Source organism: Rutilus rutilus (genome assembly GCF_951802725.1).
Source record: "Rutilus rutilus genome assembly, chromosome: 25".
NCBI classification, from domain to species: domain Eukaryota; kingdom Metazoa; phylum Chordata; class Actinopteri; order Cypriniformes; family Leuciscidae; genus Rutilus; species Rutilus rutilus.
Window position 1 is genome coordinate 5,004,380 of NC_140229.1, and position 16,029 is coordinate 5,020,408.

The 16,029-nt window shown below is 37.8% G+C and overlaps 3 protein-coding genes across 5 annotated transcripts in view; 1 reads left to right on the forward strand and 2 right to left on the reverse strand.

The window, feature by feature from the left end:
* Positions 1–308: 308 nt before the first annotated feature.
* Positions 309–3,734, forward strand: tuba7l (tubulin, alpha 7 like; the record flags this gene model as incomplete). The annotated part of the gene is given in 10 exon segments (XM_084399973.1): positions 309–323; positions 503–671; positions 1,325–1,494; positions 1,866–1,926; positions 1,929–2,064; positions 2,066–2,344; positions 2,346–2,388; positions 2,609–2,671; positions 3,536–3,625; positions 3,627–3,734. Coding segments are annotated over 10 exon segments (1,128 nt in total). The 3' UTR covers positions 3,729–3,734.
* A 34-nt stretch (positions 3,735–3,768) lies between these two features.
* Positions 3,769–7,920, reverse strand: vps37bb (VPS37B subunit of ESCRT-I b). Its single transcript, XM_084401367.1, has 4 exons — positions 7,727–7,920; positions 6,640–6,811; positions 5,593–5,663; positions 3,769–5,489 (listed from the first exon to the last, which is right to left on the reverse strand). The coding sequence occupies exons 1-4, from the start codon at positions 7,838–7,840 to the stop codon at positions 5,112–5,114; spliced, it is 735 nt and encodes a 244-aa protein (XP_084257493.1). The 5' UTR covers positions 7,841–7,920; the 3' UTR covers positions 3,769–5,111.
* A 1,624-nt stretch (positions 7,921–9,544) lies between these two features.
* The window catches only part of slc4a5b (solute carrier family 4 member 5b), a 42,901-nt gene continuing 36,416 nt past the window's right edge, over positions 9,545–16,029 (reverse strand). For all 3 annotated transcript variants that reach the window (XM_084400338.1, XM_084400337.1, XM_084400336.1), the window contains 5 exons: positions 14,441–14,509; positions 12,534–12,707; positions 11,492–11,665; positions 10,491–10,597; positions 9,545–10,381 (listed from right to left, as the gene is read on the reverse strand). In XM_084400338.1, the coding sequence (XP_084256464.1) occupies positions 10,493–10,597; positions 11,492–11,665; positions 12,534–12,707; positions 14,441–14,509 (522 nt within the window). In that variant the 3' untranslated portion in view covers positions 9,545–10,381; positions 10,491–10,492. The remainder of the gene's footprint in view (positions 10,382–10,490; positions 10,598–11,491; positions 11,666–12,533; positions 12,708–14,440; positions 14,510–16,029) is intronic.

Below are 16,029 nucleotides of genomic sequence, written 5' to 3' on the forward strand. Positions count from 1 at the left end.
ATCACAACGGAAATCCCCGTTATATTAAGATTATATTTAAATATTTGAGGTGTGGACCAATAATAATCCTCCAACACGTGATTGACATCCATATCATAATTATTTTCAGAATTAATCCAATAACCGAGAAGGTGGGCGGGGCCTGCGAATTAATAATAAAATCAATAAAAATCAAAACGGCATCGGCACTGACGAGAAGATTTCTACGCATCCAAATCAGAATTATTATCAATTATCAATTTTCTTTCTACTATATAGTATTTACGTATTTACATTAAACCAACTTAATATAACGTTACTCCTTAAAAATGGTGAGTAAATTTGTCAGTATTCGAAAAAGTTAAGCCGTTAGCCGACCAACGGTTATTCTTCTTTTCAGATTTATAAGCTTCACTTTAATCAATAATGTAAAGCTTAATGATCAAATTAAACGAGTAGGCAAAAAAAAAAAAAAAAAAAAACCTTTTTGACTAATTTGATACATTTTTTCCGCGAGTAACAGATCGGTAACGCTTGCTGGGAGCTGTACTGTCTCGAGCACGGCATTCAGGCGGACGGACACAAGCCCAGCGACCAGACCACCGGAGATCAATCCTTCAACACCTTCTTCAGGGAGACCGGCGCCGGAAAACATGTTCCCAGAGCCGTGTTCATGGACCTCGAAGTCAGTCGTTGACTCGTTGGTAAGGAGACATTTACACTTCACTACCTTTGTAGACTTTAACAAAACATAAAAAAATACCACACTACAGTTAGTGTAACTACTGTAAATCATAATAAAATGGACTAATATCAAGTTACCAAATTGTATTGTTGTAAAAGTGATGAACCTGATTTGTTGGGCAACAACCAATCAACCAATCAATCAATCAGATTTGAGGGACAAGTTACAGTTAAATAAAGAGTTAGGCCTAGTTCACGCAAAAATGAAAATTCTGTCAGTAATTACCTTTATGGGGAGGCTGCAGATTTTCATTTAATTTTGAGTTGAATTTTTAGTAATTTTTATGTGTATTCAATTAAAAATGGTTAATTTTGATTGCATGGTGAGTGACTTAAATAGTGAGTTCAGTTCACCCAAAAATGAAAATTCTGTCATCATTTACTCACCCTCAAGTTTTCTTGACTGAACCTGTAGTATGAATTTCTACGCTGTTTTCTTATGAAGAATATGGGTAACCAAACAGTTGTTGGGGCCCACTTCCATAGTATTTTTTTCCATACTATGGAAGTCAGTGTACATCAACTGGTTGATTACCCATATTCTTTCAAATATCTTCTTTTGTCTTCAGCAGAAGAAAGAAATAATTTTTTTCTCATTCAGATGAGGTTCGAACTGGAAGATACAGACTGCTGTTTCACCCAGAGCAGCTGATAACTGGGAAGGAGGACACCACCAACAATTATGCCAGAGGCCATTACACCATTGGCAAGGAAATCATAGACCTGGGACTTGACCGCATACGCAAACTGGTAAGACAATTTTTCTCTGTTTGGTTATACTGCTTATTATGGAAGCTTGTTTCCGCCACAAAATAAAAAAAATTAAATGATAATTGCGACTTTTTATCTCACAATTGCGAGTTTACATCTCGCAATTCTGACTTTATTTCTCAGAATTGCGAGATATAAAGTCAGAATTGCGTGAAATAAAGTCAGAATTGCGTGTTATAAACTATAAACTAGCCCAAAATCTCAGAACTGACCACTGGATGAAAAATCGATGTTTTTGCCTGCCGTGTCTCACCATAACTCCGTTGTGCTGCAGACATGGATGAAACCACATAAAACACCTTATCAACCACGTAGCAATGTCCTGGAAACCACCTGTAAAACACTCAAGAACAACTCACTTTTTTCCCAGAAAAAGTCAAATTGTTGTTGATTATGAAAAACATTACAAATACAACAAAGTGTTTTCTGTGTGGTTTCTCTTGAGGTTTCCACCGCAATGATGGAGCCCTACAATTCCATTCTAACCACACACACCACCCTCGAGCACTCAGACTGCGCTTTCATGGTGGACAACGAGGTCACCTTTGATATCTGCTGCCGTAACCTGGACATACACCAACCTCAACCGCCTCATCGGCCAGATCGTGTCATCCATCACTGTCTCCCTGCCCTTCGACGGAGCTCTCAAAGTCGACCTGACAGAGTTCCAAACCAACCTGGTGCCGTACCCTCGCATCCACTTTCCCCTGGTCACGTACGCCCCGGTGATCTCCGCAGAGAAGGCATACCACGAGCAGTTGTCTGTCATGGAAATCACTAACGCTTGCTTTGAGCCGGCCAATCAGATGGTGAAGTGTGACCCCCGGCACAGGAAGTACATGGCTTGCTGTGCTGTACCGTAGAGACGTGGTTCCAAAGGATGCCGCCAGTGGAAGAATAAAGACCAAGGGCCGGTTTCACAAAGGTAGACTTTGGCTATGGCTTAGATATAGTAGATAGTCAGACTTCAGATAGACATCTTAAATGTAAGGTGTCTAATTTTTTTGGTCTAAATTAAGTCAGTCTTTATTTTTGTGAAACAGTCTAACTTGCATTAGACTAGTCTATGAGCACATTATAGACTTGTCTAACACTATAGACCGGTCTGAAATAGCTTTGTGAAACCGGCCCCAAGAGGACCATTCAGTTTGTGGACTGGTGTCCCACGGGGTTCAAGGTCAGTCCGTGTCTTTGAAGGGCAATTGACCCTTCGCTAAGCCCCGCCCTCCTTAGTTACTGTTGCTACGCCTGACAAGCTTTCACGCCTGGCACGTCTATTACAGTATGTATGCACCGGTGTCAGACATTCCCATGGAGATAATTAGTAATTTTTGGCGAACAGGTGAAATATCTGAGAGAGCAAGACAAAAGGGACTGCAGAATGCATTCGAGGGATATATCCATGACATAATATGCAACTGATTAGAGAATAATTTAATCAACGTTTCCCTCGCTCGAAAGCTTGCCAGACCTCCCGCTATAGTTACGGTTGCTAAGACCCGATTGGCCTGTGGCGGTTTTCGGGCGCGGCTTAGCGAAAGGTCAATTCACACTGCACCGACAGACGCTCGCCAACCGCAACAGACACTTCATTGGGTTTTGTTGGATCAGTGGGTTACCCGATGCCGTCTGTTGGCATTGGTCAGCGCTGGTTTTCAACATTCAATCTGGGTTTGTTGGATTGTGGAAAGTCTGAGAAATCACGTACTGTAATTTAGACTTGTAGACTTGCCTGATGAACATATGATAGACAGCAGTAAAGATCATGTGACACTGAAGACTGGAGTAATGATGCTGAAAATCACAGGAATCAATTACATTCTAAAATATATTAAGATAATATTTCACAATATTACACTTTTTACTGCATTTTGCGGTTCAAATAGATGCAGCCTTGGTGAGCAGAAGAGACTTCTTTCAAAAACATTTTCAAAATCTCAAAACACCCCACACTTTTAAACAGTACTGTAAACATTTGCGTGATGTTGTTATGTGTGGAAAAATGTGTTTCTTAAACTGCTTTTCTTCTTACTATAATCAGGTCGGTATCAACTATCAGCCGCCAACTGTGGTTCCCGGAGGTGATCTGGCCAAAGTTCAAAGGGCAGTCTGTATGTTGAGCAACACCACAAGCCATCGCCGAGGCCTGGGCCCGTCTGGATCACAAGCTTGATCTAATGTACGCCTTCGTGCACTGGTACGTTGGAGGAGGACGAGTGTGCGGAGGCCCGTGAAGATTACGAAGTCCCGACGGAGAAGGTGAGGAGGGAGAAGAATAAATGTGATTTACACAGCAATAAATATTGACATTTGACTTTCGTTAGTATTTTGTTTATTAATCAGCATAAAAAAAATCTAGTCACCAATAACCACTAATCCAAACAGCTACAATGTACAGTACTTTACATAAGGAGTGTTACAGGTTACCACACTATAGATAAAACAGTTCAAAAGGGTTCTGCACCATTAATTGTCTTCGGAAACAGAAAGTTGTAGATGGCTTCGAAGATTCATCAAAGCACAGCGACGGCGTGATTAAATGCTTTCTTCATTAAACATCACTTGTTTGTTCTGTTGCAAGGCACATTTTGATTTCTTTTACCTGTACTTACGTCAGCGTAAGTGACTTTACTCTCTAAGCGTTACAGACTTGCATAATAACATCCTTCATAGAAAATGTGCACAAGAACTGTCACAACCCAGCATGACAACTTTAACATCAAAGTACCTGCACTTCTCTGCAAAGACAGATACAGTGCCAAAATAGATCACTTTACGGTGTAAACGGTGTTCTGATTATTTTAATAATATAATCCTCTGTTTTAATATGGTAGCTGTTTAAGGATAGTTTGATTCAGTTTAGGATAATTAAACTGTTTACTAAAGTCTGATTAACACCAAGAAAGTCTTTCTATAGCAGACCGTATACAGTCAGGCTGGTCTGTTAATGCCACGTAAGCATTTAAACATTTATTGTTTAAATGAAAAACAAAACCAAACCAGTTAACGGAGCGCTTATGGACCAGGTGGAGTGCATCTTTGGTCAGTTTTTAACCCAGAAGTGTGAAATTCAGATATCGTCTCGTTATCGTTACAGTGACGATAGGAAGGTTTCCTCACGAAAGTACACAGTCAAATTGTCTTATATGTGCATAAGAATCTTTTTTCTGCCCGTTTTTTTGAGTGTCAAATCCATTTCATTATCATTTTCAGTCGAATAGGGATATTTACATGAGAAATGCAATACCCCCCCCATTGTTAATAAGCCATTTACATTACCCACTTTTGATTCTGAATCACAGTCTGAATGCATCTTATAGCATTTAAACTGATATTAATATACTGTTAACCATCAAGTCGGTCCACACAAAATCTGCTGATTATCGGGGGAAAAGAGCAAATTACGTGGACTGGATTTAAATGTGTTAAATGAGATTAGAGATAATTACATCTGCCTAAATATTTAATACATACAACTGGCAGAGAGTGTGCAGATATCTGCAGAGTTCTGTGTGGACCCGCAAACCCACTGCGGTTTAAGAACAAAGTGCTTCTAAAGAAAAAGGGGGAGAAAATGGCGTTTCACATTCTAACGGAAGGGATCAGGCAGAAGAACATCATTGCATTATAAACCCTGCCTGCGGAGGAAGACCAGCGCCGGGGCCTTGAGGGTATGGACATGAATATGATGGCACCATGTTTGGCAGAGGAGCACTGACGCTCTGAGAGTTGTAAGGGTGTGACGTGGCTGATGGTCTTACGTGAGCTGGAGAACCGTTAGCTAGCCTTTGGAAAGGTGCGCTGGAGTTAAGGGTCTCCTGAGCTTGTGAAGGATCATAACGGGAACCCTGAGGAAGATGAACACCCTTCAGCACCATCTCCTGTAGCTTATCGATTTTCACGCGCCTCAGATGCGCCAGCGTCCTCTTGCTCTGGTAGTCGTCAACGAAGCTGTCCAGAGGCAACGACCCATCCAGGAATGAATCGGCCATGTTCTAGAAAACACGTGGGAGAATCTTACGACATTACACATCTCATAAGAGTTAAAAATCAGCAAATGACGTTATGGATTTCTGAAAAGAGGAAAAATGTCCTCACCTCCGTTTCTTCCTCGATCTTGGCTCCTTCGGTTTGCAAAAGAGCCAACAACGTGTCTAGTGAACTGTTTCCTGAAAAAGATCAGATATGAAAAGAAAAAAAATCATGATTACATACAGAAAATGCTGTGGCATCCAGTTGTCTCTCATTAACATTGCATTCTTTAACCGGACAGTTATCTGATCAAACAATAAATCATGGAGGGATAATTAAGGTTGATACTTGAAACAGAAGATCAAGTTGTGCATAGAAACGTCATGTCACTGCATCCTATATACAGTCTGTGATGGAGGAAATCCTCATAATATGGGTGTGTGTTTTGCATAGTGTGTATAACTTTACATCAGTGTGGTTTCTTTTGGAAATTATTCTTTGTATTGCCGAAACTCTAGTCTGTCTGCCGTATCCTAGTGACCCTGATAAACACGATTACTTTCAAAACTTTTGCTCAGGTAAACTGATACTGAAATTATGGAGAAAGCTGGATAAATACAGAGCAAGAAATACAAGCCTTCCACAGAGACATTTGTGTGTCAATTTGAGCTGACATGATCAGTATCCGGTGCAGATCAAGACAGCAGCAAACCTCTTTCTATAAAAAGGAAGCATTATGTGGCCAAACAGGTTCATCGGGATGCTTAATAATTGTTTTACACCAAAGGAGGAAGATAAAAAAAAGTCTGGATACATAAAAGGTGTGTACTTTTATGTTCCGGTCTACACTGGAATATTTGAATTATTGAAAGTTTTCGAAGTATTTGGATACTTAAATCACGCTTATGTAATTGCGTGCGTATGTCAAATGCTTCAGGATTTTCACTTTTCACTAACTTCACTTTTCTTTATCATTTTGAATCAGCGTTTCTGTGATTTTCAGTGCATGTATGAAGTCGGTTCTCCCCAATTTCACACAGGTGTTCTTATTAGAGGAACCGGACCCAAATAACTATTAACAAAATCTTTATTTTCAACGTAATCTACTGTTTGATCACTTTAAACAGAACACATGTTTGTGAAGTGGTGTGAAGAGTGCGGTGTTCACGTCACCTAGCGTGGACTTGCGGATCTGATAGGACTCGTGCAGATCTTGTAAACAGCAGTAGCGTTTGGTCAGCTGGATCTTCTGATGGTCCAGTTCAGGCTGAAGGCTCAGGTTCTGCTCGGCCAGGCTGCGGTTGCTGGCGATCGTCAGCTCTTTGTTCTGTTGCATTTCCTGCATCTGTGACGGCAACAAAGTCACAAACAAGAGAAGCCAGTCAAACCTCTGGTCTCCTAGGTGAAATCAATGTGCAACATATGGGAAACAATACCCTAATATGGAATTCACAAACTAAAATAAACACAAGACATAATTCCTGCGTCAACTTTGGATCGTTCTGACCAAATGAAAACCACTGCTTGCGTTCTGCATGGACAACTTGCAATTTATGATAGTGTATGTTGCAAGGATCTTTTCAAATATTTAACAATGCAAAGCAAGATTATTTATACAGCAAATATACAATAAAGTGTTTTATATTGGAATAAAGACCAATGTCAAATGTCGAATAAAGACAAATGTCAAGAACATATTTTTAATATACATATAGCCTATATATATATATATATATATATTAGTTAAGAATGGACCGAAGACGATGTAATAAATCATTTTAAAATCAAAGGTTACATGAAGCATTAATAATTAATAATCCCTTGAAGGTAATATCAGCATTGTTATACATAGTGATTAAATGGCTGAACATAATCAATCCAGAAGAGATTTACATGTTTGTTTGACAGCATCTGTCTGTTCATACACAATAAATACTGTACATGCCAGTGTACATCATATTTTTATCTTTATTTTATATGAGCAGTTCCTATTGCCTCTATTCTGAACTATAACACTGTTTTCATGCCATCTCCGTATCCTGCCCCTCCTTCAGTCAACAACACTTTTAATTCAACCAATATTGACGCAGTCAAAGGTGAAAGGTCTCCATTCAAGACAATAATAAAATGAACACAACAGCAGCAGTGAAATCAAAGTTCGCGCACCTGTCACTGACCTACACTCACTGTCAGGAGAAACTATGATCATATTTCAGGATAAAATGAGCGTTTCGTGGCTGACATGTATGCGGTCACCCACCTCGTCCATCTCCCTGACGATTTTCCGGAGCTTGTCATCGTCCTCCAGCAGTTCGTGTAGCTGTGTGTCGGAGTACGAGTGAAATCTGTTCTCGAAGCCGGACATTTCTCCCATGGCTTTGTTATTGTGTGTCAGTCTCCGCTACCGCAGGGAAGTCTCTTGTGTTTCTCCTCGACCGGAAGTCGAGTAATTCCCGACAAATCAGCGCCTGTGAATGGACGTGACGTCACGCGCGTGGACGTGTGAGCGACGTCAAGAGGCCATTCATGGAAAAAGGATTTGGTAAATATAGTTTTATTATATAATTTGTATATAAATATAATTCGGTTAACATCTTTACGTGTATACATTAACATTAATTTTCCTAGAATTTGGACACGATTGTTTTTCATTTATATTATTAGACATTATTATTTAATTATATATAATTAAATGTTTTAATAATTGTTTTCAATTAAAATCACAATCATTTTAGTGTATCACTTCTGTTTTGTTTTTATTTAAGCATGTTTTTTTTTTCTTAAAGGGATAGTTCACCCCAAAAATTTTTTTGTAACTGATTAAGTTACTCACCCTCATGTCGTTCCAACCCATAAGCCCTTCTTTCATCTTCGAAACAGAAATTAAGATTTTTTTATGAAATCTGAGAGCTTTCTGTCCCTTCATTGACGGCTACGCAACTACCACTACACACAAAAGTTCATAAAACTAATCCATATGAATTGAGCGGTTTAGTCCAAATTTTCTGAAGAGACTCGATCGTTTTATATGATGAACGGACTGAATTTAGGCTTTTATTCACATATAAACATTCATCAACTCACACATCAGTTGTGGTAAATGGAAGCTCAAGCATGTTCGCTTGACGTGCGAGAACCAATGAGGTTCATTGGTTGAACTGGTGTAAATGTCCACTGATCAATGTTTATATGTGAATAAAAGCCTAAATTCAATCTGTTCATCATATAAAGCGATCGAGTCTCTTCAGAAAATTTGGACTAAACTGCTCAATTCATATGGAATAGTTTTAGTATCTTTTTATGAACTTTTTGAAGCATCAGAGTGGTAGTTACGTATCTGTCAATGGAGGGACAGAAATTTCTCAAATTTCATCAAAAACATCTTAATTTGCATTTCATAAGAAAATTATTTCATTTTCTTATTGATTTAACCCATAGATTAACCATAGTTTCTGCCACAAATACTATAGTTACTCCTATTTATTATAAATAAATGAGACCACTATCTCAGAATATTTTGGTCTTTTTTTATTATTTTTTTGTCAGTGGTGGCTATGGTCCTTTGACTGATATTTAGCATGGTACTGAATGATTGTATTCATATTATATTCATTTACATATACAAATATATACATTCACACCAAGGACGATAACTATAACAATCACGATAAAGATATAGTTCTAAAAATCAATAACAATAACTGCTCAGAGAAAGTAAACCATTGGAAACACTTTCGGAACGATTTTTCACCGCTGATGAACGATAAAAAACATTGACAGCCAATCAGAATCCATCCTGCTGTAACGAGCTCGAGCATTTAAAGTGACAGCGCGCGCTTAGAATAAACAGAACGATATCGTGCGTTGCTGTGGACGCTAAAATAGTTATCATTATCTTGATAGTTATCGTTCTTGGTGTGAACGGGCTTTTACATGCTACTCCAAAGTACCCAATAGAATAACATTCTAAATGTTACCATGAAAAGTACAGAGGTGCAAGTGTCCAAAAAGCACAACACATGTAAATCTGTACATGGGGAAACTAAGGGCTGACAGAACCAAAACTGACAATGAAAATACATTCATCCCTCTTTTATTCTTTATTTGAAGAAAATACAAATGAACAAACAAAATCTAAACAAAACAAAACCTGTGCGTTGTTCTCAAGGACCATATAGAGACCCATTCACGACTGTCTGAAAACATTTTCAACATTCCTCAATTACACATTTCTGATTTTTAAATACAAAATTCTACAGTATGAACTCAAAATCTATTTCTGGAATATATATATTAATTGTGATGCAATACAACAAATTTAATCCAACTGAACTCTATTAGATACACTGTTTTTCTAGCTATAATTCAATTTATTTGTGTCTCACTAGATTCTATGAAATCCATATTTAATATCATACAGTTCGAATATATTTATACAATGATAATGAAATCATAAACTTAGTTTAAACCTCTTCCACTTATTTTTGTTCTTCTCTGAATAGGGTTTCACAGTTTACATGCATGAATCTTATCTTAACACGCAGCAAATGAGCTCAGCGCTTCAAACTGGCACAGCGCTGTAGATCTAATTGAAGAATCTTGAGTAAAATCCAAGGGCTGAATGACTCACGCGCAATATGGTCAATGTGGGATTGGAAACGTGCGTCACTTGCTGCGTCGGTAAGGTACGTAAAAATATCATACATCTGTGAGCCTCGTGTGTTTGGGAAACTGCCAATGATGCTGCGCTTGTGACTCAGATCGCATCTCATCGTAAGTGTGAGGACAAACATGGTTTGCGTGTGTTTGATCTGCCGGACGCTTCAGGTTCATGTGAGGGATGAGACACGTGACGGGATCCGTCCAAATCCAGGTCTGACTCGCCTGGGGTGCAAGTAGAACAAGGATGATGCTTCTACTCAAACACAAATATAAAAGAAACAAGTGGAAAAAATATATAAAGATGAGTTTGACATGTCAAACAGTCATTTGCTTATGGAAATGTTCTGCATCACAGGACTCACGGTTAGGCCGAGGGGTCAGAGTTAGAGGGGTTTGGACAACATGCTGAAGGTTTGATCGGCTCCAGAGGAATCTTCACTGACGGGAGGGAGTCTTTGGGACACTTTGACTGGGAGAAGACGACACCGTTGCAACAGACAATATGCATGCAGGTACACTAACACTCAAAAGTTTGGGCTCAGTACGATACTTTAATCAGAAATGTTTCTCGAGCAGCAAATCAGCATATTAGAATGATTTCTGAAGGATCATGAGATGCTGAAGATTGGAGTAAATTCAGCTTTGATCACAGGAATAAATTACATTTTAAAATATATTTAAATAGAAACATTTTTTTTTCCAATTATAATAATATTGTACTAAATTACTGTTTTTACTGTGTTTTTGAACAAATAAATGCACCTTTGGTGAGCAGAAGACTTCATTCAAAAACATAATACAATCTTAACAACCCCAAACTTTTAACGGTAGTGTATATTTCATAAGTGTACGAACCCAGGGTCCAAAATGAACTTGAAGCTGTGTTGTGCTGCCAGCTTTACTATAACAGACTGTTTGTATTGCTTTGATTCAATGTGCTTACTTTAGATGAACATTTAGCGATACTGAAATTTAAATCATGCAGTTCCTTGGCCAGTAAGAGTTTAATTTACTCAGCAAGGGAAAGTGTTAATTCTGGACCCTGAATGAATAAATATTTCATGCAAAATCATCATTCAGCACTGTACAAATGACCACAAACTACACAATAAAGGCAGGCTGCAATAAAGGACCAAGAGACGAGAGGACAACTCTGGCTATGCTAAGTGTTGCACAAGAGGGAGAATTTAGCAGGGACTTAAATGGTAATGAGTGTTATACAGTGCCTTTTCAGCAACACTGTGGAATTAAAAGATAAAATATGAAAGATTAAATCACAACACACACACAAACAACATAAGAGCATCTCTGTGTTCATGAGTGTATCAGCATGATAACATCTCGCACATCTGTCTGTTCTTACCTCTTCATCGCTGTTGTTGTGTTCATCCGCTTTGGCTTTTTTCTTCTCTTTCTTTTTCTTCTCGTCCTCCTTCTTCTTCTTGTCCTTGTCAGGCAGGATGTCGTCGAGCCAGGCCAGGTCATGCTGAGAGAAGATCAGGTCCAACATCCTCCTCACGACCATCAGGCCCAGAATCTGACGGAGGAACAAGTCACTTGGCATTTGTGCAAGCGAATAGTATTCAAATACAAAAAGTGAACGACATACTAATGATCTGGGTGAGTCACATATGATCTCACAAACACTTCAGGCCATCTTTCATCCACACAAATTCCAATACTCTGTGTAGAGAAAATAAAGCCTATTTTAGGACTGTTTAAATGTTTTTGGATTTACATTTTCGTGAAAATTAAGCATATTTTCAAGAATTGAATTTTTCAGAATAAAAATAAAATACATAAAATACACACTACATGCTAATATTCTGAGAGAGTCACATATGGGTAAAGGGCAGGTCATATTTCATCACAAAATAAAATAAAGTAAATTGCATTGAGAAAATCATTTTTTTTAAGACCTTTTAGATTTTTTCGCAGTAGGATCTGACGAAAACTCATATTTTATCATAAAATAAATAAAATAAAATATTTTTTGAAGATCTTCTGTCATTATCATTTATTTGCCTTATGACATTTTCAGAATAAAAATATTATAAAATATATATATATTGTTTTTTTTTATATATTTTATATTATTTTTATTTTATATTAATATAGATAAATATTATATTATAAAATATATTATTTTTTTAATTTTAAAGATAATATATAAAAATAAAAACAAAATATTTTGCATAGAGCCTATTTTAGGAACATTAAGATGCTAAATATGCATTATTTTCATGAAAACTTTTAATATTTTCTGATTTGTTTCTTTATATTTTGGGGTAAAATATGATCCAAACATCCCTTCATGAGATTCACCTAAATACCACATCAGCTTGTGTTTTAAACACATTTCTAGTGATTGGTCCAGAGAAGCAGAGTATGTGGAGAGCTCGCACCATGACAGGGAAGATGATGGCGGCCACAGTGGACTTGAGGATCCAGAGGACGGCCAAGCAGATGACCTGCACCAGGGTGAAGAGATGCACGCGCCGCAGGGGGACGTGCCGCAGGAACGCGAAATCTGGCTGGTGCTTGGCTGGCATGAGGTACAGCTTCATCCTCTCCCAAAACTAAGTAGAAAAATAAAATCTACTTAAGTATACATACATACATATGTAATAGTTTACATATGTAAACGTTTTTTCACGTTTTTTTAACCGTATATTATTTCTTTCCCAAACAAAAGACTATGTAGTTCACAATTACTTTTATGATACTTTAATGCTTTCTAAAGCTTGACTGTTTAAAAATCCTCCATTTTTGTTGTATGGAAATGAGCATCTCAGATATTCTCCTTTTAAGCTTCTCAAAAGCAAGAACGTAATACAGGCTCGTAACATAAGGGAAAATAATTTTAAGTGCACCTATTATGCTCTTTTAAAGACTCCTAATTGTGTTTTGGAGTCTCCCGCAGTAAGTTTACATGCATCCAAGGTCAAAAAACACTTTAATATTCTCTTAATATACATTGCAGCATCAGCTCTTTTCTCAAAGAGTCTGATACACTTTGATAAAGGATTCAGTCTCTCTAAACCCCGCCTTTCCGAGAGCTACTCTGCTCTGATTGGTCATATGGTTCAGTCTGTTGTGATTGGACTAACGCTTACAGTGCGTGTCGGAAACGAAAGGCCATTACTATATCTGAACTTCAGCTCCAGATCTTCCTCAGCACTTGATACACAGTGATACCAACAGTAAAGATAGCGTCCATTTTATTGTATCAATTCCAGCACGAGTTGTCATCGTTGTAAAGAGTGTGTAAAGCAGATTTGCTTTCACAGCGCAAAAAACAGCGTCTTCTCTACATGTCGATCACACAAACCAAACTCTTCCAGTTTTAGCTACAACTACAGCGTTTAAAAGCGGGACAAAGTAGACGTTCGCTTGCAGCAGAGGCGGGCATTATGCAAATTAGTTACAAACCTAAGTAGGTTAGTGCAGAAAGTAAAACGATAATAACTGACGACTCGTTCAGAATCACTTCTTTCTTTTAGGACACAATAACTTTATTTATCATGCACTTTTATCTTTTGAAACTTTGCAGACCTTTTAAATTCACAAACAGCTATAATACACATTACATGAAAGGTAATATTCGAAAAATATGGAGTTAATATTGTGCCATAAATCCAGCATTTTGCAAACAAACTCGATCTGCTTTGCAAAGGAAAGTTTGCAAAAGAAAACCTTAAAAAGGTTAAATATAGATGAATTAAGACAGAAACACACCTGTTCACCGGTCATTTTCCTCAGCTGTAGGCAAAGGCAAGTTTCAAATCAGTGCTTCTCCCGGGAGACTAGCGCTAAATTAATCCCATAGCTTAGCGCCATCTACTGTTTTAGAAGAGGAAGTTGCTCAACTGCATTTGTGAGAAAATCAAGCTGAGAGATCTCATAAAAAGCCAAGTGTCTCACAATCATAACAGATAGATGTGCATTTGTATGCACTAGATTTGGTATTTGTTCAAAGGTTACATGCAATTTGTTGGATGGTTTGTATTTATTTGTGAAACATTATCTAGGCTCATTTATTTATTTTTGTAAAACGCAATACATAGTTGTTACTCCACTGCATTTTCGCTCAAATTGACCTTTGTACTTGCACATTGCTTTCTGTTTGTCTGCGAGTTTTCCTTTGCAAAGCAGATCGAGTTTGCTTGCAAAATGCTGGATTTGTTTGTTTAATTGGCACAATATTAACTCCATAGAAAAAGCATAATAGGGGCACTTTCATTTTTGGGGGAACCATTCGTTTAATACAGCAGAGCAGCGATCTGAACAGTTTTCACAGAGTGACGTGTACCTGAATGCCATGGAGAGAAGCGACACCCATGTACAGGAACACACCATACAACACAGGCATAGGGATGTACTGTGGAGAAATACAATTATTTGTACAGCTTCTAAATTGCACTTAAGCTCTATTCGGATGGTTATTGTTTCTCACGGGGATGTCTGTAAAAACACACTTTCATGACACCTCAGTGATAAAAATGTATGCATTTGTTTGGCGATTTATTCACGGTGGAGTTCTTGCTGCTCACATGTTCAGTCACATGATTGACAGCTGTAAACAAGATGTCTGTTATTGCTTGGACAGTTCATAAATTCATATTTAATTTAATAATAGAAAAATAATATCCTTTTTCATTATTTGAATATTGAAATATATTTAAAAATAAGACAATTTGCACGCTACAGTTTCAATGGTTATGCTGCCTTCACGTGCTAAAGGAAATATTTTGTAAATACGAGTTTCCTAGGCAGAAATTGGACATTCTCAAGTCATATTTACTACTGGGAAACTCTGAGATAATTTTGATTCCCAAGTTCCCGAGTTGGGGTGCCATAAACTTTAAAGGGGTGATGAACTAAGAAATAAAATTTTCCTTGAGCTTTTGACATATAAGAGGTCATCATACTATAAGAATATCCTGTAAGTTTCAGAACTAAAAACTTCCTTGTTAGTCCAATAAAAGCTTTTATTGACAACAGGCACAGCGAACACAGCCTCCGCAGAAGAAGATCAACGCCTACTTCAATACTGCCTGTTTAGCCCCGCCCACCGATTCACGCTTTACAAGAAACTCATTATAATATGCAAAACTGTTATCCAATCATAGCAGTGGCCGTTTACTTCCAAGTCTTCAATGCGGCACGCCCATAAAAACCGAGCGTTTCAGGAGCTAGGCTCAAAACCAGGGTAGAAAATAGCCTATTACTTATTCATTTTGATGTTTTTGAATGTAAAAAACCAAGCGAACGTCATAAGTTGACCTCAGACAACATTATACATTTTTTTTAAAAGCCAGTTCATGACCCCTTTAAACAAGAACAAGAACGATTTCTGATGTGACTGCTATTCTTTATTAGTTTTCTCCACGGTACCTACATCTCCTTGTCTTTTTGTTAAAGCAGTGCATATTTACATATATGAATAGTAATTTGAAGCATATTGTATGTATACACAGCGAAAATAGCCTGTATTTGACAGAAATTCCAGAATCTAGATCTAGATCTAGAAATCTAGCGCGGTGAATGTTTATACGTTTGCCAACGAATGGGACGCTACATTTGATCCAAAATGAAATATCTTTAATAAAGTTTGGCTTTAATAAGATTTCCCCAAGAAATAGGCAAGAATAAACCTGGGCTGCGTTTCTCAAAAGCATTGTAAGCACCAATGGTCTCTATGATCAACAGCTCACGAATGCTTTTGAGAAACGTCCCAGTCCTGGTGTCCTCCATGATTCCAGTTCTCTCCGACAACAAAACACAGGAACCCCAGGAGCTCGTAATCATAACTTCAGAAGTGGGAAGTAGGCAATTTCTGAAAGCCAGTGAAGGCAGCATTAATTAGGCTGGGGATTTATACATGGATGGTGAGAGAAA